Below are 23,856 nucleotides of genomic sequence, written 5' to 3'. Positions count from 1 at the left end.
TGTGCAGATAAGCGTAATGGACTCGGAATGAACAACTTCATTGGATTTGGGGTTGGATAATCATAGCGGTTAAGTACAATCCTATATATCGCATTTTATGGACTATAAGTCGCATATTTTTTCATATTGTGGCTTAGCCTGCGACTAATACGAATACACGCAAGTTTTGTTTTGTAGGGAAATCCCCTGCTTGAAACAAATCGTACATTCATTTCAATAGCATGCAACGACTGTGTGAATGACAGCAACGAGTGGATCCCGCTGCCATGACAGCGTTTATTGATCAGCGTGTCAGCGCTGGAGGGGAAAAAGGTTAATCTGCGTGATGCCAGCCCTGCGCCTCACCCCATCTCTGGCCTGCCCCTGGTCCCGCCTCTCTTATCAGGCTTAGAAGAGTGTACCAAAGGGGAGCATATTCCCAGGACACTCACTGACCTTCAGTAATCCCACCAACCTGCTCCTCTGCTTATAATTACGGTCAGAAACAAAGAGGGGGAGAAAAAAAAACTGGCCTGCGTAGCTTTTTGACGACGGCGGAATAAAGCAACCAAAGTTGCTACAGTATAAGATTATGAATGGTCAGGAGAGCTACGCTGACATTCTGGAGGTGCTGACGAGCCTATCGTGTTCCCCACAGCACACAAGCGCAAACAAGATTGGGGGAAACATGCTGAACCAAGCAGGGAGAGGGCACACTGTACATACTTGGATCATCAGGCTAAGCTATGTTCACCGTGGACGGAACGCAGGGATACAGCCACCCCAAGGTCAGATTTAAGTAGTGTTAGCCTCAAAGTGAAGAAAATTGCATATACAGTAAAGTATTCAATTCTTCACACTGGTGATTACAGCTGAGATCTACTTTACGGGTGAATAAAGGATAATCTGAATCTGCTCGGTGAACTTTACCAAGACTATATTATGATGGCATTTTCTTTGTTTTCAAGATTTTTATCTAGTCATAGTACAGGCAGGAAGTGAAAATGGAAAAAAAAATGTAGAATTGGTCAGCAGTTTCAAATTTGGTCATGCTACCTTCTTTCCATCTTGCCACAGGACCCTTTCACACGAGGCTTGCGTGAATGTGAAAAGCCTCAGAGGGTCTCTATTAGTACGTTTGAACTTCTTTAGTAAAGCGGTGTCAAAATTGGGGCCACTATTAGAAAAGAGCCCCAGAGGGAACATATGTTTGCCAGAGTGTGGGTGTATGCGTGATAGGGTTTGAGGGTGTGTGTGTGTGTGTGTGTTTGCTTACTCACCGGGTCTTGGCTCATGTGAACTATGAGTTGCTTGACAGCATGTAGCGTTGGGTGTGCCCATGGCGAGGGGTCCTGCCAGTGGCGATTGAGGTCAAAGCCCATTAGCGAACACCTGAGGGGGGGGAAAAGAATGCTCACTCTCGTCTCTTTTTCATGGGTTTAGTTGTTGTTGTTTTTTTTGAAACTTCACGTTCTTCAAGTGCAGGATTCAAAAGGAATAACATTACAACTCAACACCCCAAAAAGTTTTTTTAAAACTTCAGTCGTGTAACTGTGAGGTGTGTAAATATTGCTTTTGTGGATAAAATGCAGTGTTTTGTCTCTTTAAATGAATTAACTTTAGTTAGTTTTGTGAAAACACAAGTATCTGTAAAAACACTGTTAATTTATGCATTTTAGGCTCACAATTCCCCCCCAAAACAAGAGAAGTTCATGTGCCTCCACTGCCTCAGCTCAATAAAGTTATCAAACACTGTCCAAAGCATTTCCAACAGATTGCACTGAGTATTTATAGCTCCTTTGTTAGTTGTCATCTTGCATCTATTCTGTATTGCTGACATTTGCCGAAGCTGTTAGCTGCGTGAGAGTTACTCATACTGCGTGGCCAAAAGAGCCGAGCGGCCGGCCGGCCGTGAGCAAAATACTGGTTCCAGGTTAACTGCCATCGATTCTTTTTCTCCACATACGTTCATCGCCATCCACTCTTCGCTACGATGGGGTTTGGCGGCGTGTCTGCGAGGGCCCCTGATGCCGGATCGGTGGGTTGCGGCCTACCCCGTCTGTCGACACGCTTATAAACGCTCCCCTTTGAGCGTGCTCACCGGGGGGAAAAGCCCTTCAGGCCTTACCAATCACGGCCAAAGATTGCGAGAGTCCAGCCGCTAGATGTCACTCACTCACTCACTGACGCACGCATGCACGCACGGGTAGAATATTCCGATCCCTATCTTGACGTGCATTAGTATTCCTGTGGCTGGGCACATTAAGTAAAAGGCAATTATGAAGAAGGGAAAGAGTAGTGAATAGACGGGAGAAGGATGCCCACAGAGCTGCGGCGTTGGTGTTAAAAGGACAGAAGGGAAGCGAGCGCGGACGGACGGGCAAAGAGAAGAGCCCCACGGCCACATACCATTTCAACAAATGCGCTGCTGTGAGTTCAATGAATTCATTAGGCTCTCTGAAGGTGGAGTTAAGAGGATATTAGCTCAAGAAGCAGGAAATAAAAGTGTGAAATATGGGAGCCGTTTTTAATTAACGCTGGCATTGAAAGGGGGAATTCACGTGTTTATGGTTTTGTGTCGTCGTGAAAATGGGTTCACGTGCGAGGATACCTGTAGTTGCCCAGATACACGCCATCTGGATTCAGCATGGGGACAATTTTGAAGATCACATAATCCCTGAGGAGTTGAGCGACCGGATGCTGGCTCACTAGGAAGTCAATCACACCTATAGAACACACATTTGAGAACAAAAGTGCAAATACTTGAAAGGGGGAAAAAGCATTTTGGCTGCCCAAATCATCCCCCCCCAAAAAAAACACCAACATACAAATGACAATAAAATATTAAATAATATGTACACATTAATTATTCATTCATTAACAATACCGCTTGTCCATGTCAGGGTCGAAGGGTGCTGGAGCCTATCCCAGATGATGTTAGGCAAAAGGCGGATTACATTCTAGACTGGTCGCCAACCATTCGCACTCACAATCACACCAACACCAAGTGGCAATCGATCCCATGCTGCCCGTCAGGTGAACCACTACACCATTGGGAGAAATAGGGTTACTTACGATTCCTATATTAAATAAATGTGTTAAACTGAGACAGTCATATTTATAAAAACATTCTATAAAAGGAGTCATGAAAATATCTTTTGAATCTTATGAAATCGCTTGAAAGGGCATTTTTTAAAGGTATTTAGAACGAAATAGACCAACTTAAAGTCAAAGACAAGCGGGTAATTAAATTTTTAAGAAACAAAATCCGGGTAATTCTGCGTGAGTTGAATTTGACAGCAACCGGAGCCCAAATCAATACAAATGGGATGAAACAGGAGGTGCTGGAAACAACCAGACGGATGCTTAACAAGTTAGCGAGATCCGCAAAGAGTAAACCTGCCCCCTCACCTGAGTCAGATCAAAGCAGCCGGGGGCAGAAAGTCATAAAAAAATTCAGTAGAAATTGTCTTTCAAGGAGGGAATTTCCCAAAGGTGTGAAATGTTTTTATTAGTTTGGAGTGTTCCGCTCAAACGCCAAAACAATGCATCACTTGGCCAAGAGCTGTTCACTTTATATGCACTAATATCATATACAAACATAGATCTCACATTGCAGGGTCTTATAGTATTGTATGTTGAGGCATATTGGTCAGAAACATAGTCATGTGAACAAAGTCAGGAACTTATTGGCCAAACATATCATATTCAGTACATGAATTTTGAGCAATGGGATAGTTTTTCCCCAGATAAAAAGGGATGTTATCCTAAATGTAATATAAAATGTATGACAATCTATAATTGAAACACTGTAGTATTCTTGTTATTTAGTGTTTTGGGCTTTAAAGGGTTAAACTGGTTATCATTTGTTCGGATGGAGTGAATAAACGCATAAGGTGAAATGCCAATATCTCCACAAACATCGACATTATAAAAATGCGTTTTTTTAAAACACCAAGACGTCCAATCACTTTTAACAACATTCGTTCATTCGCCCCTCCCAGTCAAAATGTATTGGACATCTAGCGTTGTCAATAGGAATTAATTGACGCCTAATATTCTAAAGTTAAGCGGCCCGATGGACAATAGTTAGTGCTTCGACCTCAGATTTCTGAGATCAAGAGTTGGAGCCCAGGTGTGTGGAGTTTGCATATTCTCCCCGGGCTTGTGTGGGTTTTCTCCGGATACCCCAGTTTCCTCCTACATGCCAAAAATATGATTGGCTGGCTGATTGATTGCTTAAGTGCACACAAGAGGAGGCTACAATGTTGAAATATCACAGTCTTTCCAGTACCACTTTTGTAGTCACGACATTCTTTTGATGCCAACGAAACAATATTGAAATACGATTTACTGCTGTGCGTTTCTCACTCGCACATTTAGCTGATGAAATTCGCTAGTGAGAGCAGTGCAATGGCATCTCAATCACTTCCCCAATAAGAGCGGGGGCTTACCTTGACAGACAAACGAAGCAGGAGACTCTCCGGGATGAACGCGAGCCGTGAGGAACACCAGCTTCTTCTCCCTCCCTCCGTTGTGATGTTCTAAGGTGCGACAAAGAGGGAAATTCTCGTTAACTAACATTTCAAATCCTTGTCGTTATTCTGTGAAAGCAATCGACTTCGGGGTAAGCCATCATGGCTCGTCTTTTCTGCGGTCGGTACACTGGAATCAAATATGAGACAATTCAATTGACTTGTGTGTAAATACTGCATAGCTCAGGATGAGATTTTGATCTCATATGAATCACTTTGATTAAGAATATGTGAGAAGAAATGGTAGAATAAGCAGACAGAGCCCACTTTTCCTAAAAAAATCGGAATATTTCATTATGGTTTTACAGTAGGCTTTAAAATTAGAACTGGGGCTACAAAGTAGGGTTTCAAAATAGTATTTTAATGAGCTATTTTTTTTCTCCTGGAATTGCTTTGAATATCATGAGTGGAATATGCTGCTTACCTGAAAACAAATCAAAGTCTGATTTTTTTTAAGTAAAAATGGGAAATTAAAAGTCTATTCAACCATAATAAGAATTTGGAATTGTTGGCAATTGCTGGAAAAAAAGTTTATTCTTATTATGATTGAATTTTTTTTCTCATGATCAAAATTCTTTTCTCATGTCGAATAAATGTGTACATTTGGAACAGCACACATCAGCAACTGGCATCCTTCTTTTTTTAATATGATAAACGATGTTAATGACGAGTTAATGGTAGTTGCAGAATAATTTCCGGTTGATTAATGGACTAGTTAAATACGTTTTTCAGCTTTGGAATAATAAGGCAGTGGCGCTGTGTGATTTCTCCCATGCGGCACATCATCAAAGAAATGTGACGATAGTAATGAGAAAAAAGTGAAGATTAAATACAGTCAGGAAAATAAAGAATATTATACTGATTGCAGGGATAAAATCAAGTCATGCACTTTACACACAGTACCTAGACCCTAAAATAATTCTTGCTTTAAACCTTTGAATTCTCCAAATATTTTAATTACTGTCATATTGAGTTTATAGGGTTAATCCTGCAGCCTTTTTTTAAGGAAAAAAAGTGCAACTAAATGCAATTAAAAACACAAGAGTGGAAAGCTGTTAATTGTTGCTGTTTTTGTGCCAGTGTTTCTTCCCTAATCTGTTGCTAATTGATGCGAGTGGATGTGTGCCTCATTGCTATACGCAAACTTAATATCATATTGATTTGCCCGCCTCTTTCTGCTGAGCGGAGAAAATGCTAATTAGCTAAAGGCTAAGCACATGTCCTTCCCTTTAATTGCAATTTAACATCAGAGCTGCATGCGTGTGTGTGTGCGTGTGGGTGTATAAGTCTCAGCAGGTTGTAAACAAAAAATAAAAAATAAATGTTGTTCCATTTAAGTAGTTTCTATCAGATTTTATTGCTGTTTTTCCCCCTCTTTGCCCTTCACAAAGACAAATGGCTTTGCCATTCAAGGGCCGCAACAGAGAAGCTTGGGTTCTTTTTCCTTAAATGTGAGCGCTCGCGGTTCCGAGGCGCTGTTGGATGCTCGGTGTCTGTGAAATGCTATAACACTGAATTTTTATACGTGGGCTAGGAAGCCATTTCCACGGTACCCCCTCGAAAAAGCAAGGACGTTTTGCACAATATAATGGAAAAAGAAAATAGGCAATATTTATAACAATTTCTACATTACAACAACTGTGTCATATTATAGTGAATCTCAGAAAAATGGTTCATTACAAGAATATTTATCTATGATGTATAGTTTGAACACCCCTGCTCTTGTTTAATATTGCCTATCTCAACACGGTACTCGGACGTTTCGTCGAAAGCCGTTTGGTCGACCGGTCGTTTGGTCGGCCGGTCGTTTGGTCGGCCGGTCGTTTGGTCGGCCGGTCGTTTGGTCGGCCGGTCGTTTGGTCGGCCGGACGTTTGTTCGGCCGGACGTTTGGACGCCAGATTGTTACTGTTGAAACCAGCTCTCAAAATTATAATCATGAGAGAAAGTGAGTTTAATATCTAAATATCTAATATCAAAATATCAACAGTAAACTTTGTCATAGTTTGACAGCGAGCGAACCCGGCGACCAAACGTCCGTTCGACCAAACGTCCGTTCGACCAAACGTCCGTTCGACCAAACGTCCGTTCGACCAAACGTCCGTTCGACCAAACGTCCGTTCGACCAAACGTCCGTTCGACCAAACGTCCGTTCGACCAAACGTCCGTTCGACCAAACGTCCGTTCGACCAAACGTCCGTTCGACCAAACGTCCGGTCGACCAAACGTCCGGTCGACCAAACGTCCAGTCGACCAAACGTCCAGTCGACCAAACGTCCGGGGACCAAACGTACGGGGACCAAACATCCGGGGACCAAACGCACGGGGACCAAACGTCCGGGGACCAAACGTCCGGGGACCAAACATCTTTCGGCGAAACGTCCGGTCACGCTCAACACAGCGAGCTGTCATGAACAGGCTGTTTTCGGGTGTAACTCCAAAACGGAAGACGAATGCGTCTCTTCCTTAAAGTTGGGCGAGGAACTTAAATGAGGAGCCTTCCTGCATAAATCCGCACGCATGATCAAGCTAACTCTGGCTTCAAACCCCGCTTACCAAACGTGCATCTGATGCAGGAACACAAGCCAGCAAACATGAGTACAAAGTACTGCAAAACTTTCATGTGTGGTCTGGACTGACTGCCAACCATTGCTATTATGAGAGAGAACCCAACAAAAGAATAAAAACAATAACTAATTGAATCTTTAAAAATGATGTGCTCCCAACAATGTTGCACCACAGTTGACCACTTTCCTGGTCACATTGGCTCCTGAGCCTTTGCTACTTCATCAACGCAATCTCTCACACGAGGCAAGTGGAGCTTACAATAGATCCACTACTTATCCCATATTGCTGTCTGTATTTGTCTTTGTGTTTTACTGCATCTTCTAGGGGGCTCTCGCCAATGCTTTCCACACCATTTTTGTGTTTACTTGCCAGCTGTGCCCAGGCAAACATTGTTGCACTAAATAATGTCGTGCTCCTCTATAGGCACCTCGATACCCAGAGGTGACCTGCAGGAAGCTAGTTAGAAAAAAATGACGTGGTAATGTGTAGTGTTTTGGGCTTGGGAACAAGGTCAAGTTAAGACAAAGTAGTGCATGAGTATGTGCTGACCTGTAGGTGGCACTCATGATTGGTGGCCAGGGTGCGAGGGATATGGTTACTATTCACAACATTAAGCCTGAAATGAGTTATAACTTAGTCATGTATTGGTTGTTTAAAGTCTTTTGACTTATTCCCTCCCATTAACAGGTGAATTCATCAAATGGCACTGTGAGATCATGTTTCAATGCTTGGACATCTATGGTACTAAATGACTTAAAATGGGACGTATTTGCTGTTTTGGTATTAGTATATGCACGCAGTGTTTCTGCACTCATGGCTTCACAACACAAATTATATCTAGATTTAAAAATTTAACATTAAATATATATGTAAGCAATTTATTCAAACATGTTCCTCTGCTAAATACTTTGAGTAACTGTCTTTGACATGATGGTAAATTTATGCTAGATGTTTTCTACATAAACAAAATGATTTTTTAGAATTAGAATATATTCTCATTAATATCTCGAATATTTCCAGGAGCTCACGATTTAAGTAATTTTTTTTTAACGGTGTGACTAATTTCAGGCAACTGTAGTACTTTAATAAAATAAGTTTTCTTGTAAATGAAAGAAAACATGTTTGTCCCGCTTCTTTGACGATGTCTTCGTCTACATCCATGTGAAAAAACAAGAACATGTGTATGTTTGAACAGCAGGAATTAGCATCTGGCATACATTTTTCTTTGATAAACGACTGTAATGATAACTTAATAGTAGTTGCAGAATAATTTCCTGTTGATTAATGGATTAGTTAAACAAGTTTGTCAGCGTTGGTGTGAATTAATTCTTTTCCCTGCCCCGTGTGCCTCGAAACTGATGAAATTGCAGAAGTGCTTTGTTATTATGAAAGAAAATCATTTGTTTGAGTCTGCACAAGTCATGTTGAGCTTGTGGTTTAACAAGGCCAAACAGCCTATTTAACATGTGATTGGGTTATTTGGACTGAGCTGTATGTGAAGTAGGAGTGTTCAGCTGCAGTGTTAAAAAAAAAAAAACATAAGAAAGTTTAAAAATTGAAAAAGCGAAGCGAAGGTTCACGTTGAGGAGGGAAAGCTACGACAATGACTGAGCGAGTCAAAGTTGCGGAAACTCAAATTATGCCCATTCAGCATAATTCTCACCTGCCATTGTCCCGTGCGCCACTCTGCGGAACATTACTGCTCGATTTCGAGCGGCAGGGCAAAAAAAAAAAAATGAAAGCATGTCCAAGTACGATCAGCTCTGATAAATATGCAAATTGGCGTGAAGCAGCAAAGTGGCCGTGGAAGGGGAGAAAAAAGACAAAGACAGAACCCTATAAAATGTGACAGATATTGAAGGTTACTCTCAATGTGCTGGTCAGCCTTTTGTACACACGCGGCAGCTATGAAAGTAACTTTGGGGTTGGAATTTGTGAATCGTATGTGACGTGATGTAATTAACTGAGCTCACTGTCATCATTTTTTGGAAGATTTACCTGCCAAGACCTTCACAGTGAAATGGTAATGTTGAATTGATCTTAACATATTTTTTTAAACTGAATTTTACAGTTAAAGGTTATGTTTAACTCATTCCTGGCCATCTCTTCTTATAAGGTTTACAATTGGAGGAGTTCTTCAGAAGTGATAGTCAATTTTAATGGATTTGGTATCGATTTGGAGTAAAAATGAAAAATTTGTAAACAATGATGGCTCAAGTTATAAGAATAACTGGTAACATGTTATGTTAACAGATACCTATTTAGCACATTTCCCTGTTTTTTTTAAATTTCGATAATATACGTGTGTACATTTTCGTGCAATGGCATTAAGAAAAAAAAACGGTACTTGCTGGCATCATCTATAATTCATGAAGTGCTACCTAAGATATTATAAATATTTTAAGGCAAATATCTTTTTGAGAAAGTGAAATTGAAGACGAATGAATGATGAATCAATGTTATTGATTTTCTTCAGCAAAATGCAGTGTTCACAAGACAGTGACAAAGAAAGAAATTCTTATCAATAGGTGGAACTTTGTTGTAAATTTTCAATATTGTAGTAATTTTTCATTTTGGGCAACTTGTTCCTTTTACAACTTAACCTTACGGGATACATTTTGAAAAACTGAAAAAGAAAACGCAGTGTTGGCATTTATCATTATCTGTCTTTCACTACCCGTCAATTCTTTGACATTTTTAAAGGCATAAAGTTTTGTTAGTCTAAAGGAGAAAAGAAATCCAATTTCGTACTGGTGCTTTAGAACAAGTTAAGAAATGGTTTTGAAAGACATGGCTGTGACAATAAAACCTGCACAAGTCTATATCAGACTTAATGGGAGATACAACCTTTTAAGTCTGTGGAATTCTTTGAGGAGAGCGAAAAATGTGCCTCGTGCTCGTGTACAATAAAAACACAATGTCACTCTGGCCACAGCTTTATGCCACATTATACTGCAAGTCACAAAGCAAGGCCACGACGTCTCTGCCTGGCTGCTCTCTTGGCTCCGTCGCTTTTACGTTGCAATAAATTAGTCTCACTTTGGAGTGATGGCAACAAGACACGCTTGGCCCCCTCCGCTCAGCGCATCACGTCCGGGATGGGCGTGGGCCGTAAATATTTCTCGGCCTCTGAATTTATACGGAGCCTTGGAATGACACCAGACTCTGTTTAGTGGCCAGCTGAGCGAACCCGGAGAAGCCTCGTGAGGACCGTGTACGTCATCCAAGGCTCTCCTGCTCCACCGGTTGACATCAAATCAAGGACAACCACTGAGAAATGGGGGGAAAAAAGATGCTAAAACAGGGGTCTCAAACGTACAGCTCAAGGACGAATGGACGCCCATGGGGCAATCATGTTTAAGCCTCTATTCTTATGGGTAGCTCAGTCATGGAACGTGGTTGGACCCAGGGTAGCAGGCAAATGGACAAACTACGTGGAGTGCTCTAACAAAACTATAATAACTGAGGCAGGAAGGGATTCAAGAAAATAACAAGGACTTGGCAATAAATAACAAAATCAAACCTGACATGGAAGTCATGGGGAAACGAGGAACATGGAACATGGAGAGTAGGATGGCAACGTGGCATGAAGCCAAATAACAAGGACTTGGCAATAAATAACAAAATCAAACCTGACATGGAAGACATGGGGAAACGAGGAACATGGAGAATAGCATGGCAACGTGGCATGAAGCAAACAATGTGGACGATCCGACAATGACTTACAAACATACCGGGTTTAAGTAGACACACAAGGGCTGATTACCAAATCACGAGCAGCGGGTTACAAGGGGAAGGGAAGGCCGGAGGGACACAAGAGGCGAAAAGCACACACAACTCCACTTTGCAGAGTCACTGACCACGGGTGTATTATTGATAAAAATATTTTGAATACTACAAGATGCGGTTTGATTTGTAATGCAAATGTTTTCACTAGTCTTTGTCAAAAAAACAAGAACGGCCTCTTTTCGTTACTATCGTCGGTGGATAAAACAATCATGCATGCTTTCATTACATCAAGACGAGATTATTGTAATAGCAATGTCCAAGACCATGTAAGACATAGTGTGAAATAGTATAGCATAGTAATAATTGGAATACTGAGAAAAGGTGAAAAGGAAAGTATGGGAAGGAAGTTGTTTGCGTCTGAGGAGGAGGCCCTTGAGAGGACGCCATGTAAATACAAGTGATGGCGGGCCTCTTAAGTGGAGATGAAGAGGCGGTGAGATGAAAAGCTGGGAGTCATATTCTGGATCAATTTGCTGCAATCAAGCCCCCTTATGGTTGCTCACTATGAAACGGAGAGATTTGTACGCTACAAGGACGCCCGTGATGACGGCCGAGGTCACAGACGATGGGCGGCTGTGAAGGGAAATGCGGGGATGTCGGAAGTAGAACATCTGAGCGACAGGAGCGTACCGTGCTGAAAGGTTTTTATAATTATGCTAATAAAGAAAGGTGTAGGCATGGTTATGTCTCAAATGTCACTTAAGATTTGAATTAAAATTGGGCCAGGCATGATGACATTGTCTGACATTGACTGATATTGTTGTAGAAATATACAGCAAACTACTGTAATTTTCAGACTATAAAGCCCCTACTTTCCTCCCACTGCTTAGAGCTCTGCAGTTTATAGTTCAGTGCAGCTTATATGTGAATATTTATTAGTATTTATACAGTGGAAAGAATAAGAACGAAAACTCCTGTTCGTATGTGAGATTTTGCTAAGTAGTTTTCAAAATCGATCTCAAAATTATGATCTACAAACTACTCATGGTTTATATTCCTGGAATCCATGTTCACAAATTTAAAAAGAATATTATATTTGCACAGCAGTAGGTATTTTATTAGGTTTTTCCAAATACTGTATATTCTGCACTATAAGGTGCACTGCAGTATTAGATGCACTGTCAATAAACGGCCTATTCAAATAGTGCAAAAGTTAATGCGATCACATTTTTGATCACTGTAGTCATTCACAAATAAAGTCACCCCAAAAAGTTAGACTAAGTTATGTTTTTAAATATGAACCAGGCATTGCGCTAAAATAATTACCCCAAAGTTGTCCATTTTCCATATGTTTACACATGTATTTACAGTTTTTTTTTAAACTTCTCAGAGGCACAATAAACATACCCGAAAATGTAATCTTTACATTTTCGACGCAAGAGTCTGGTTTCGGTGGAAACGCTTACGAATTAATGGCGAGACAGAGAGAAGATAGGAATTCCACAGCAGAGCGGCAAAGTGTAAAGCAAAGAAACTCAAGCGCAATTATTAACACATTATGCATTCCTATCTTTACAAGGGCAGAATTTTGGATTGTGCTTGAATTGCATCTCATTAAATTCTCATTCAATGGCATCTTAATGCGTCCCTCGCTGGCTTTACGACACAAATCACTTCTATTTATCAAGCAACGAAGACTGAAAATATGTCAGGAAAGATGGAAGCATTGTGTGGGCTCGGCCATTATTGCTAGTGTCATCTTCAAGGCCGGCACATGAGAGCAGACTTCTTTCTGTGTGTTCAAGAGCTCTGTTAATGTTGAGAGCCAGGGTTGGCAGACACTGAGGGCCGCACAGAGATACAGTGAAAGAGGGTGAAAGTCAGCGCTCTGTCAAGAATCAAAAACAATGGGCCCTTTTTAGCCAGACGTCTGTGGCGGCGGCCGCCGGCGCTTTCAAGGCGGCGGTCGCGGGCCCTTTCTCTGAGCACGTCTCTTCTCCGTGGCTTCAGAAAGAGATGACGGGAGGAGGGAAACATAAAACGAAGGCATGGCTGGTCTGCTCGCCGCATGATAGAGAATCACAAGCAGTCAGTAATAGGCTTTTTTGAAGAATGGGCCAGTGAACTTTAAGGGCCGTCTTGCTTGAAAGGACAAGTTACAAATAGGAAGAACGCTGAGGGAGAAATGATTTTCCAGGGATGTACCCCGACTGTGTTGCCCTATCGCTGAACCGCAGCAGGATTGTTTGCGAGCACTGTTGGCCCAGCTGCTGGCAAACTTTAGCAAGCTAGGATAACTGTTAAATGACATTAAATGGAGCTTTGTGACACAAAGCTGCTGTGAAATGGAGCCGAGACAGCTACTGTTTGTTTGTTGTGGACAGAAGACAGCACATAGCGGGGTTGGAATAGTTCGGGATTTTTTCGGGATAGTTAGATTTTATGATGGTTTTGACTTCTGTCATTGCATTTGTAGGAAGTTAGTTGAGGTGTTTCCTTATTTCAAGCGGTGACAGTGGTGTAATATGTCAAAGAGACGATGTGGTAAATGAAAATGCAGTTCCTTTTTAGACAGGTTTTGGTTCGTCATCGGTGGAAATCAATGAGTTAAAAACGCAAAAAGAAATGAACAAAAATAAATTCATGACATTATGATTTGGACTCATTTGAATTGAAACAATGTCATCAACCCATGTTAGGATTAACTCTGACAACTATATAACCCAGTGGCGGTCCTTGAATTTTCCCGTAGCGCCTTCTACGAATCAATCCAACCCTCAAAAACTATTTTATGGCTATAAAACCTCGACACACAACAATGTATTTGCTTGTGCAGCTATCTCCAGATACAGTTTGGTAGCTCTGGCTAATAACTAGCCAATCATAGTTGGTGAAAGCGATGACGTATCCCTATGCCTGCGAGAAGGCAATGACGTATCCCTATGCCTGCGAGAAGGCAATGACGTATCCCTACGCCTGCGACAAGGCATTGTCGTGTTGCCAACTCGAAATCTGATTGGTTAAAGCAACAGTCTTATCGACGCTTGTTTAATGCAGCAGAGCCTGCAGAACTGATTGTGAAGGCCTTGAGGCAGATTTCTGACCCTGGCAACAAATAATGGCTGAAATGTGATTGGTTAAATGATTCAATATGAAGACACACATCTGGGAGCAGTGCAACCAGGGGGAAAAGCAATGAAAGGAAGCTAACAGACAATTTGGAATTATTTAATAAGTATTGATGGACAAAATATAATATATGATTCAGATATTTCTTAGGCCAGCAGAGAAGGCCTTGAAGGCCCTGACGGACCGCCACTGATATAACCCTCTCCATTTACCAGATTATTTGTGTTATTATGTTGTTCCTCAAACACAATTATATATTCCTCCTGCTGTGATTTGATTTCAGACCAAAAAAGGTTGGCTGAAATCAAAGAAACATTGGCTGAACTCAACATTCGAAGCAGCGCAGCATGCAGACAACTGAGCTAAACATCCTGGCGGACCGCCTATTTGACAGCACACTCTTTAGAACTTATCATTTCAAATTCAGTTTACTCAAAAATATAAGTAGTGCCCGCAAAATGAACCATGCCCGGGTAATTTGACTCCATCAATGATGTTCAGAGTGCTAACTTGAGAAAAATTGTACTAAATACTCAAAATATTAATAAATAAATACAGTTATGCCTTCGTAAATGGCTCATAGGGAATTTGATTTTTATTTTATTATTTACAGTGGGAGTATCACCAAAAAACCCAAAACAAAAACAGATTCCAGAGGGAAAAACATTGAGCATTTACTGCCTTTGACGTAGATAGAAGTCAAATTCATTATGACAAGGAGAGTTGAGGCTTGGACCAAGTTAATCAGGACCACTTTCAAGGTAGAAAATCTGGAACTAAACACATCAGCTGAGGCGAGCGCTTAGCCAGATAAACAGACGGGAGTGATGTGCACTCTTTTATTTCTCTTCTATAAATCATTTGAAAGGCACAATGCATCCAAGTGGAGGTAAACAAGCGTAACCGGCTTTAATAACTGCCGTCATGCCTCCCAGCTATGTCCATTAGATTGCTGGCTTCTCTTTCCGTTCTACCTGCTTTTTTTAACTTCTCACAATCCGCACAGGCAATCACCGACGACGTGTGATGTTTGCCCGTTGTTGTGTTTGTTTGCGCGTGCGCATGCAGGGAGGTCACGTGCGCGTTTATGGGTGTCAGCTCGGCGGCGACAATGTCATTCCGCAGTTTAGTAACAGGCCATTACCTCGTTAATAATGGCCTAATGGGCGTTCTGCTACCTTAAGCCCGCAGCCGTGTTTGTGCCATTAGCAGCCACTTAGCGCCGCGTTCGAGTCCACTGGCCACTGGGACACAACAAACAAAATAACAAGAGGAATTCCTCGATGCACTCATGTTTTAGTTTGTTACGAGATGTTCGAAAAATAGGCAAACAGTGATAATGTATAAACCTTCGCTTGATCATTTAGATTTTTTTTAAACTGTTGCTTTAGTGTATTATTAAAGATGCAGAAAAAACATTTTAAAATTGACAGTAGATACTACTTTCTATTGTTGATGGGTGCACGTTTGTTTACATCACTACATTTGATTGTGTTTATTTATTGTCTCCTTCTACATTTGAACTTTAGTACTATGTATTATTTTTATGGTTGTTAAGTATTTGTTCATAATGTTTTTATTTATTTTATTTCTATTCTTGCTATTGGATAAATACAGATAACACTTAGTATATCAAGTCTCTCTATGGATGGCAGAATTGCACTTCAAAACAAAGAGTGTACCGTCAAGCTGACTAAACCTAATTTCATCAGAAAACAACCCTGAAAACATCTCAGATAAAGAATGCAGATGACCAAACTGAGATAAAAAAGGTCAATCAGGTCAGGAAAGATTCAGAATGATGGCGATTTTATGTTATACTCAGCTTTGAGGAAGCATCTTTTACTTTTCTAACCTATTGATTCGGGTTCTTTTGATTTTGGGGGCATTTCCTGTTGAACCTGGGAATTTACATGTGTCTTCCTGGTGAAATTAGGTCACATCATGTTGATTTTGAGCTGAGTTGCTTTCTGTTGAATATGGGGCATTTTAAGGTTCCTTCCTAGTTGTTACTTGTTCAATACCTGTTTAAAAAGTTGTTTCAATGTCCAAGAACTAATCTTGTTAAATCATAACCACCTATTTTATCACGTTTTCACGTAAAATGTAAGCTATTTTCACTTGTACATCTATCAATAACAGGGAATGAGTTGAAAAATTATTCTTCTCATGCCATATTTACAGCATGGAACTGGATCAACAAATTCAATAGCATCAAAGCCGACCTGACTGCCGATTCAGAACTCACGCGAGGGTTGAACGAAAAGATCATTAAACATCCCTAAACCATTTTATTTCAACTGACTGCGTGAAGGTGCCCTCCCCTTTCCCAGTTTCCAATCCTCCTGTCTCACTGCACGTTAACTTGAAAGGATTTAAATGCGGCGGAACACCAGTAGTTAATACGACTCCCAGATAAAGCTGACATCAAACACCTGTGATAACATCACAGCTTGGCGCAACAAACGAAACGATTTTTGGAATAGCTGAACAAAAGTGTAAGTTGGGGCAAATCTTTTCATACTCGCTAAAAAGAATAAAACTGAAGATGGCATTTGCTGGAGGGGGGCGAGAACGAAGGATTTGCAAGAAGACGATCATATTTCAACTAAATTCTGAGAACAGGAAGGCTGCTGAGTCAGTACAGAAGTGACATTATTTTATGGAAACATTCAAATGGACGCAAACGGCAAAATAAACGAGCGCTGAAATCCTAATTGAACCTGTGCCTCTTCCTTTAAACACGCGAAACGGCCTGCCATCGGCCTGTCGCCATGGAAACGAGTGGGCTGAAGAGCTAGGATGGAAGGAACGCATTGCATCTTTGTGAAACGATACACGGTTTGAAGTGGCAGCCCTTTTCCAGCGACTTTGATCGGCGAAATGTTTGTAGTGGGGGCAAACCTGCAGAACAAGCAGGACTTCACAGAGACAAGTGATTCGTGAAACACACACATACACACAAATACACATGCACTCACGCACGCCAGCACACGCACACACGTGGGAAGAAGCGGAGACAAAGAACAGACATAAAAACTAACAGCCGGCTGATATCCCCCAATTTAAAACTCTGCATCTGTTGCTGGAGAGCATTAAAGAGACAAAGTGCGAATAAAATCAATTTAACAATGGTCTTCACGTTCAATACGCATTAGTTTGTCCAGGAAAAAAAACAAATAATTTTTACATTTCTGACATCATTCTCATTATAGGACGAGTCACCATTAAGTCGAAGGAACTACAAGGGGAAACATTCACACACACTGAACAACTATGGACATTTAGAATCTTGAAGTTGACTAATTTCTCCCTTTGCAAGCACAAAACTTTGCCATTATAATTCTCAATTTGAAGCAATCATTTTCTTATACACGTGTAAGGTGATATTACTAATTTTGAGGGCAAGACATGAACTCTGGGTTCCTAAATATAATGTAAGTCTAATGGACCTACAGATGGGGATAGCAGTTAACGTAGACTCATGATAACACAGGAGAAAATGTCTCTAAATCTTTGATGTTAATGATAAATTGTCCCTACTTATGAGTCTGAGCGCAAGATTGTGGGAGTATGAGAATAATCTGTCAAGTCTAAATATGTTTGCAACACAAGGAAGTTAAAAACTGGCCATATCAGATACAGAGGCAAGAACTAACCTATCAAAAACTGGTAGCTTGATCACTACACAAAAGTGGTTTGCTTAACATTTGAAAGAGTCTCGGTTCGAATGTTGGCTTTTGTTAGCATTGGATGGATGAAGAAAATTCTGAGTTACATGGTTGGTCATTTCAACAATATGGCAAGTGCAATATGGAGATGAAGCAGCAGCTGTTAGCCCCAAGTGAGCAGAAATGATAAGATTACCCAATTTTCAGAGAGGAAATTAGTTTAAAACCACAAAGCAATAAACTGCAGTCTGTTTGTAAAACAGCACGAGATAAAGTTCATTCTTTTTGCATGCAAACAAAGTTCCAGTGGAACTCTTCAAAGAGTCGATTTGAAATCCAACAGAGATAAGGAAGACGAATGGACAAATGTGCCAAAAACAAAGGAAGATTTATACATGTATTTTTCAGCTAATCTTTTTTTGGCGTTATTGAAGTAGATGGGCGAGGTCAGAAAGGGGGAGAAGAGAGGCTGACCGACGAGGCCCACCTTGGCCGAGGGGGCTCGCGGGGAGCATATTAGAAAAGGATGATGCAATATTAATTGGTGCCATGCGTGCCAGGGAGCAAGGGGGCTGTCGGTGGTTTCTCTCCCGGAGGGAAGACTGTCAAGGAGCTCAGAGAGACGGGCCGAGATGAGTCGCTGACCTTTTCTGTCAGCTCGGCGAGGAGACACCCGGTCCCGATGACGCTCGGATCAACACTCTGCCAGTCTACCGCGAGCCAGCTGGGACATATCCCCCCGCACCCCCCCACACACAAGCAGACACACGCCGTGCCAGACAGAGTGACCCAAGTGATCCAACGTCTACCACAATAACACCCGAAACCTAACCGCATTCCATAGACACTTCATCAGCTACATTATCAATAACAAACAGTTCTGAATAGGTGTGCCCCTGCGATTGACTGGCCACTAATGCAGGGTGTCAAAAGGAGCATATAAAAAAACTACAACATGATCTGGGGACACGCAACACCCGGAAAGTCATCTGGGGACACACGACGCCAGGAAAGTCATCTTCAATTAACCCTGTCCCATTTGTATCCCTCACCTGCTTCTTTCCTCCATTAGCAAACAACTAGGTCACAGTAAATCTATACATGCGTGCAAAACTATTTCCTTTTCGTATCTCTAAGTCCCACAAAGCGTCCTCTTGTCAGAAAAGATCTAGCACGTTAAATTATCTATGCCCTCCGCGTCAATAATTCACGTTATGACAGGCTGAGGAGCAGAGTCGTCAAATTCCCTGACATTCCCTAAAGATGCCTGTCAAAGTGCTGGACAACACTGCAAAGTCAAAGCAATGAAATCTTTACAGCAAAACAATGGAACATCCTGCTAGAAATACACCACTGGTGTGTAAAGTCTAGGTCGGTTACACTAAGGGGGAAACAAACAAACAAAAAAACTGTCATAGGAAGCAGTGTGACAGCTGAGTTCTTATTTTGACCACCACAATGAAGGCATTCGCCAGTCACCACTGTACCACCTGTGTTCTGGTGTGAACACATTCTGACACCCATTGTGGGGTCCCGTTCTCTTTATGAGGCCAACACCTGTGCGAGCTGTTCAGGTGCTTACCGCTGGCAACCTGTCAGCTACCTCCGACTTGACTTAAAAACAGGTTGGCACTTACAAACACATTGCTTAGGCTGTGACTTTTGGTCCCCAACACTGTAACAAATGGTTCACTTACCCCTGTTGTGTAGAAAAAGAATGAGGATGTAGTGATGAGACTCTGTGTGTGTCACATGGACCACAAACACAACACAAGGTTTAAAACCAGGATTTGGGCTGAGATCCAGTCTGGAAAATAAGTTATGGTGTGTTATTTAGGCTATTGTTATCGGAATAAGTCAATATGTGATATTAACAGACACCTATTTAAACTGCTGTTCTCATTTTTTATCTAATATTAAATCTATTAATACAACTAATACAATTTTGGTTGTCGCTTAATGAAGTTCAGTGTATGATTTACACAAGCACTCAAAAGTGACAGTTGCCCGACCCACTTTTCTTCGGGTTGCGGTGGTGCTGGAGCCTATCCCATCTAACTATGTGAAATATGGAAAATGCTCTTAAGTTTTGGGGCTACTTTGCTAGATCAATGCAATCATGTCTTCAATCTACTCAGCCTATATGAAATCTGATGATTATTGTTAAGGCATTCCTGTGAAAAATATGCATTTCAGGGTCAGAAATATTATTCTATATTCTAAGAGTTGTGAGTTAACATTGAACACTTGCAGTACGTACAGTTGTGTGCACTTTGGTCGTAGTCTTTCACCCCTCAAAAATGATCTTAATCTATGTTGGATTACGTCATTTAAAATGTTGGACATTGCTCGACTCGTCAAGTCTCTCAGAGCTAGTAAAAAACCCTCAGGAGCATTTATGATCAAAGTTACAAGCCTACAGAACATTGTTTATGAGGATATTTCTACTATTACCTAACACAGTTAAGACACACGACTAATAAGAAAAGCCCATATCTGTTATTAGGAGAATAAATAAATCAGACTTACATTAAGATGAATATCACTTTTAGTGATTGAAATTGAGAATATATGAGATTAGATGATAAAGTTTTAATATAGTGTCTGGAAGGCTGACGGGTTCAAATAAATGATTCGGGGGTCAAAGAGTGCAGTGTGACCTCCTGCTAAACTGTGAGTTTGGAGATGATTTCAGTGTGCGTGGCCCAGGGTCCAGTGACACCTCCCAACAAGACGCTCATTAACACCCCGCCATTAAACGTGATGGATGCCATGCACTGTGTGTGGTTGTGTGTAAGTGTGTGTGTGTGTTGCTATGCTTTAAGTTGACATTGAGAAGGGCAGACAAGTGTCAGTTTTTGTCTTCAGGAATGTATTCCACAAGCACATGAAAATCACATGTTCGGGGGTGTCAGGTGTTAAAACTTGATGAAAAGCTTCACCGAGTGTAATTAAAAAGGGAAGGCAATTAAGCGAGGTTGTAAACGATGGGGGGAAAAAGCAAGTGATATCAATCGCTGGCGAGAATATAAAGTGTGTTATAAACTTCTGGTTGTGTTTGTGGTCCATGAGACACACGATGTCAAAGTATCGAAATAAATTAGTTTATTTTGAAAGAATAGGAGACAAATCGGACTAGGCATTTTCAAAAAGATAAATTTTACCCAAATCAATGGAGATTTAAACCACTTTGATAGATTGGAGCTAAAAATACTCTGATTTGACATCCCCAAATCAAAAATGATCCGCCATGGCAGCTTTTGTTTTTCATTTCTTATCACAAACAAGAACATACCTGACATCCTTTTCAAGTCTGCTTAGCTACAAGAGGCTCGTTATCCAATTAAAAGATTAGATTTAGCTTGTAATCAAATATGAATAGTTCCACTGCTTGGATCGGTCTGCTTTTATTAGCCAGCACCCCCAGATGAAACACTTTGAAAACGATGGGAATCTTGAAGACAAAAGAATTAAGCTGTGTGACATTTATTTTCCTAGCTTGAGTCATTGAGGCAGCCTCTTTTGTTGTGAGGAGAATGCAAAGCGGGCTAAACTTGCATGACGAATGACGGCTGCGAAGAGACAAACAAACGAATAAAAAGCCACGCATTTTCATGTGGCAGAAAGCACACCGACGTCTCTACGCTTAATTACATATAATGCTGTTTGCTCCTTAATGTATAGCGTGTCCTCTTTTCTCATATAAACAGCACGTCTTTGATGATAATTTCTCGTTAAATAAATGTATTCGGTAGAGAACTGGCAAAGGAAACCAATACCTAAAGCTCGGGTGTAGTCATATGACTGTTTTGTCATCTGTCAAATATTAAACATAATAGCTGGGCACAATTATAATGGGTGATTTCAAAAGCAGATTCATCGACTCGCAAAAAAAAAAGTGGGTCTGATAAATTCATTTGGATGGAATAACTACAGACTGGCAGAAGAATGAGTTTTGAGAGTGAAATTAATTTTATAAAAGAACAATTACGCAAGTTCAGTCTAGAAAACGCCACAATATTCGCAAAATATGATGTTTTTATGTCAGACTAATCTTCTAATCTAACGAATGCGCAAGATTGGTAGAGTGAATCCCTTTTTTTTTCCTCTTCAATGGAATCTAAAAAAGCCAACTGGGATAACACTGGGCTTCACAATTGTTTACATTTATCTGGACACATTCAAAAGGAACAACCTTAGCCAAATGTTGCATCGCCACAAGTACATTAACTGATCAACTTGTTTTGCTTGAAAAAAGATGAGTTTATCACATTAAATGACCATCAAAATCCCATTAGTGCCGTTCTCAGAATTTTGCGAGAATGTGTGTGGTGGGGTTTGGTTGTCGGATGCTAAGAGAGCTAGCGAGGGAGTAAAGAGGTGAGATGCGGGAGATGAATATTTAAACACGTGTATGGCGATAAGCGTGCAGGAGCAGTGAGCGGCTGAGGCAGTGACATTGGCTGCTGCCATGACGACTCGCTCCAAAGGCGTTTCCTATTTTTCTTAGGTAGTGGTTGGGGGTCGATTGCATTAAAAAAAGGCCATGTGGGGGCTCTGGGCTGAAGCATGTGTGAGTGCATATCCACATGTAAAGGCTCACTTTTGCATCCATTTACTGGAGGGCCTGATGGACTCCAACATTGCTCGTTTCTAATCACTGCAGAGCCAAACAAGCTTGTTGAGGACGATAAGGACCTTTTGAAAAGAGCTGGCAGCCTCCATATCTGTTATATACTACATGGGGACATGCAGCCCAACGTAGTGAGTGGCTACAAATGGAGGTATGCCAAGAAGAGGGATAGATGGAAGGAGAGAGGGAGGGTCACTTTGCTGTCGATAGCTTGCGAAAGGCACAAGTGTAATTAAAATGTATGAAGTGACTCGCCTTGAGGGCTAAAATAATGATTTAACAACATTGCGAGAAAGAAAGATTATTAAGTGACTCATATTTTGCATACTGTATGTTAAAGTCAGGAGAATGCTGATTAAACAAGTGCCAACTCTAGCGGTGGGAAAACATTTAGGGCTTGTTGGGTGCATTTTTTTTTCATAATGGAATGAATTGCCATCAAAGTACAGCTCAGTTGTATTTACATATTTGGGGGCAATATGAATTGAATGGATCAAGCCCATACCGATGAGTGTATCTGTTTTGAATTTGAGGGGTGGTTATGTAAATTTTTTTTAATATTGCATTACCAATTTTCTGTTATTCTTAAAATTGAAGGACTTGTCAGTGAAAAAACATGGAAAGTACAGGGAAAAACATTAAGTTTAAAATGTCCATAAAAAGTGCATCCAATCCGAATTTCAATGTGAATGCTGATTGGATTTAAAAATTAGCATCAGCAAGACACTTAATGAGATCTGTCATAAGCATTCATTAATATTCTGGACAGGTATCAAGTCATCATTATGGCAGTTTTATGGCAATGTCGTGAGCATTGAAAAAAAGTGTATCCTTTAAAATGTCAATTATGAAATGGTTATCCATGATAATTTGTATTATTTCCAACTTCGAAATTGAATAATGGACGTGTCCAGATTCATAAAATCAGCAAATCTAAGAATACACAACAGGACAAAATACAACACATGAATAGAGAATACAGACAAAAGTGTGACTTGACCATTTTACCATTGCAAACCATACCCTGTCTACGCCATTTTAGAACCGCACCCAGCGAAGAAAACTTTGTTACTGATAACTGCCACTACTACAAGTACATCTTGAAATTCTGTAATGGAAAAAAAAAATGAACTTGGCTAGGCGCTCCATAAAGTCTGCAAAATGTCCATATTCATTAAGATGCGCATGTGACATAAATACAATAAGTTCCCCTATCTCACTGCAGGGACGACACGGCGCTTATACGACAGACAGGGCGGGAGGGAGACTGCAGAGCCCACAGTACTAATCCATCATCACCTCCACTGAATCACCGTGCTGCCAATAAAGCCGGACGGCAATACATTAGGAGGCATGTGGCAGGCTTTCGCCATGGTGACATTGACAAGTCCCCTCGGGCTGCGTGAAAAGGCTGGCCGCGTGGTACACTTGCTTACAAGGCAATAATGTATGGAAATGCATCCGTGTGCAAGAGCAGCACACTTTGATCTATATTCACCAAGGAAGTGGACTAAGTGCACTATTAGGAAAGGGCCAAAAAGTACATTTTTACAGATCACTTTTGCTTTGGAATCCATTTGAGTTGTAGTGGGTGAAAAAAAAGGTAAATATTCT

General features: G+C 41.0%; 2 protein-coding genes across 2 annotated transcripts in view; both read right to left on the bottom strand.

Moving 5' to 3' along the window:
* The window catches only part of agbl4 (AGBL carboxypeptidase 4), a 212,241-nt gene that overhangs the window by 21,533 nt on the left and 166,852 nt on the right, over positions 1 to 23,856 (bottom strand). The window contains exons 7-9 of the mRNA XM_077607305.1: positions 4,434 to 4,523; positions 2,591 to 2,705; positions 1,260 to 1,371 (exon numbers count right to left, since the gene is read on the bottom strand). Coding sequence (XP_077463431.1) covers positions 1,260 to 1,371; positions 2,591 to 2,705; positions 4,434 to 4,523 — 317 coding nt within the window. The remainder of the gene's footprint in view (positions 1 to 1,259; positions 1,372 to 2,590; positions 2,706 to 4,433; positions 4,524 to 23,856) is intronic.
* The window catches only part of bend5 (BEN domain containing 5), a 39,090-nt gene continuing 17,888 nt past the window's right edge, over positions 2,655 to 23,856 (bottom strand). The window contains exons 7-8 of the transcript XR_013301347.1: positions 4,434 to 4,523; positions 2,655 to 2,705 (exon numbers count right to left, since the gene is read on the bottom strand). The gene's annotated coding sequence lies outside the window, so the exon portion shown is untranslated. The remainder of the gene's footprint in view (positions 2,706 to 4,433; positions 4,524 to 23,856) is intronic.

Source organism: Stigmatopora argus, chromosome 8 (genome assembly GCF_051989625.1).
Source record: "Stigmatopora argus isolate UIUO_Sarg chromosome 8, RoL_Sarg_1.0, whole genome shotgun sequence".
NCBI classification, from domain to species: Eukaryota; Metazoa; Chordata; class Actinopteri; order Syngnathiformes; family Syngnathidae; genus Stigmatopora; species Stigmatopora argus.
Note: the sequence above shows the minus strand (reverse complement) of the source record. Positions and strands in the feature narration are given on the sequence as shown.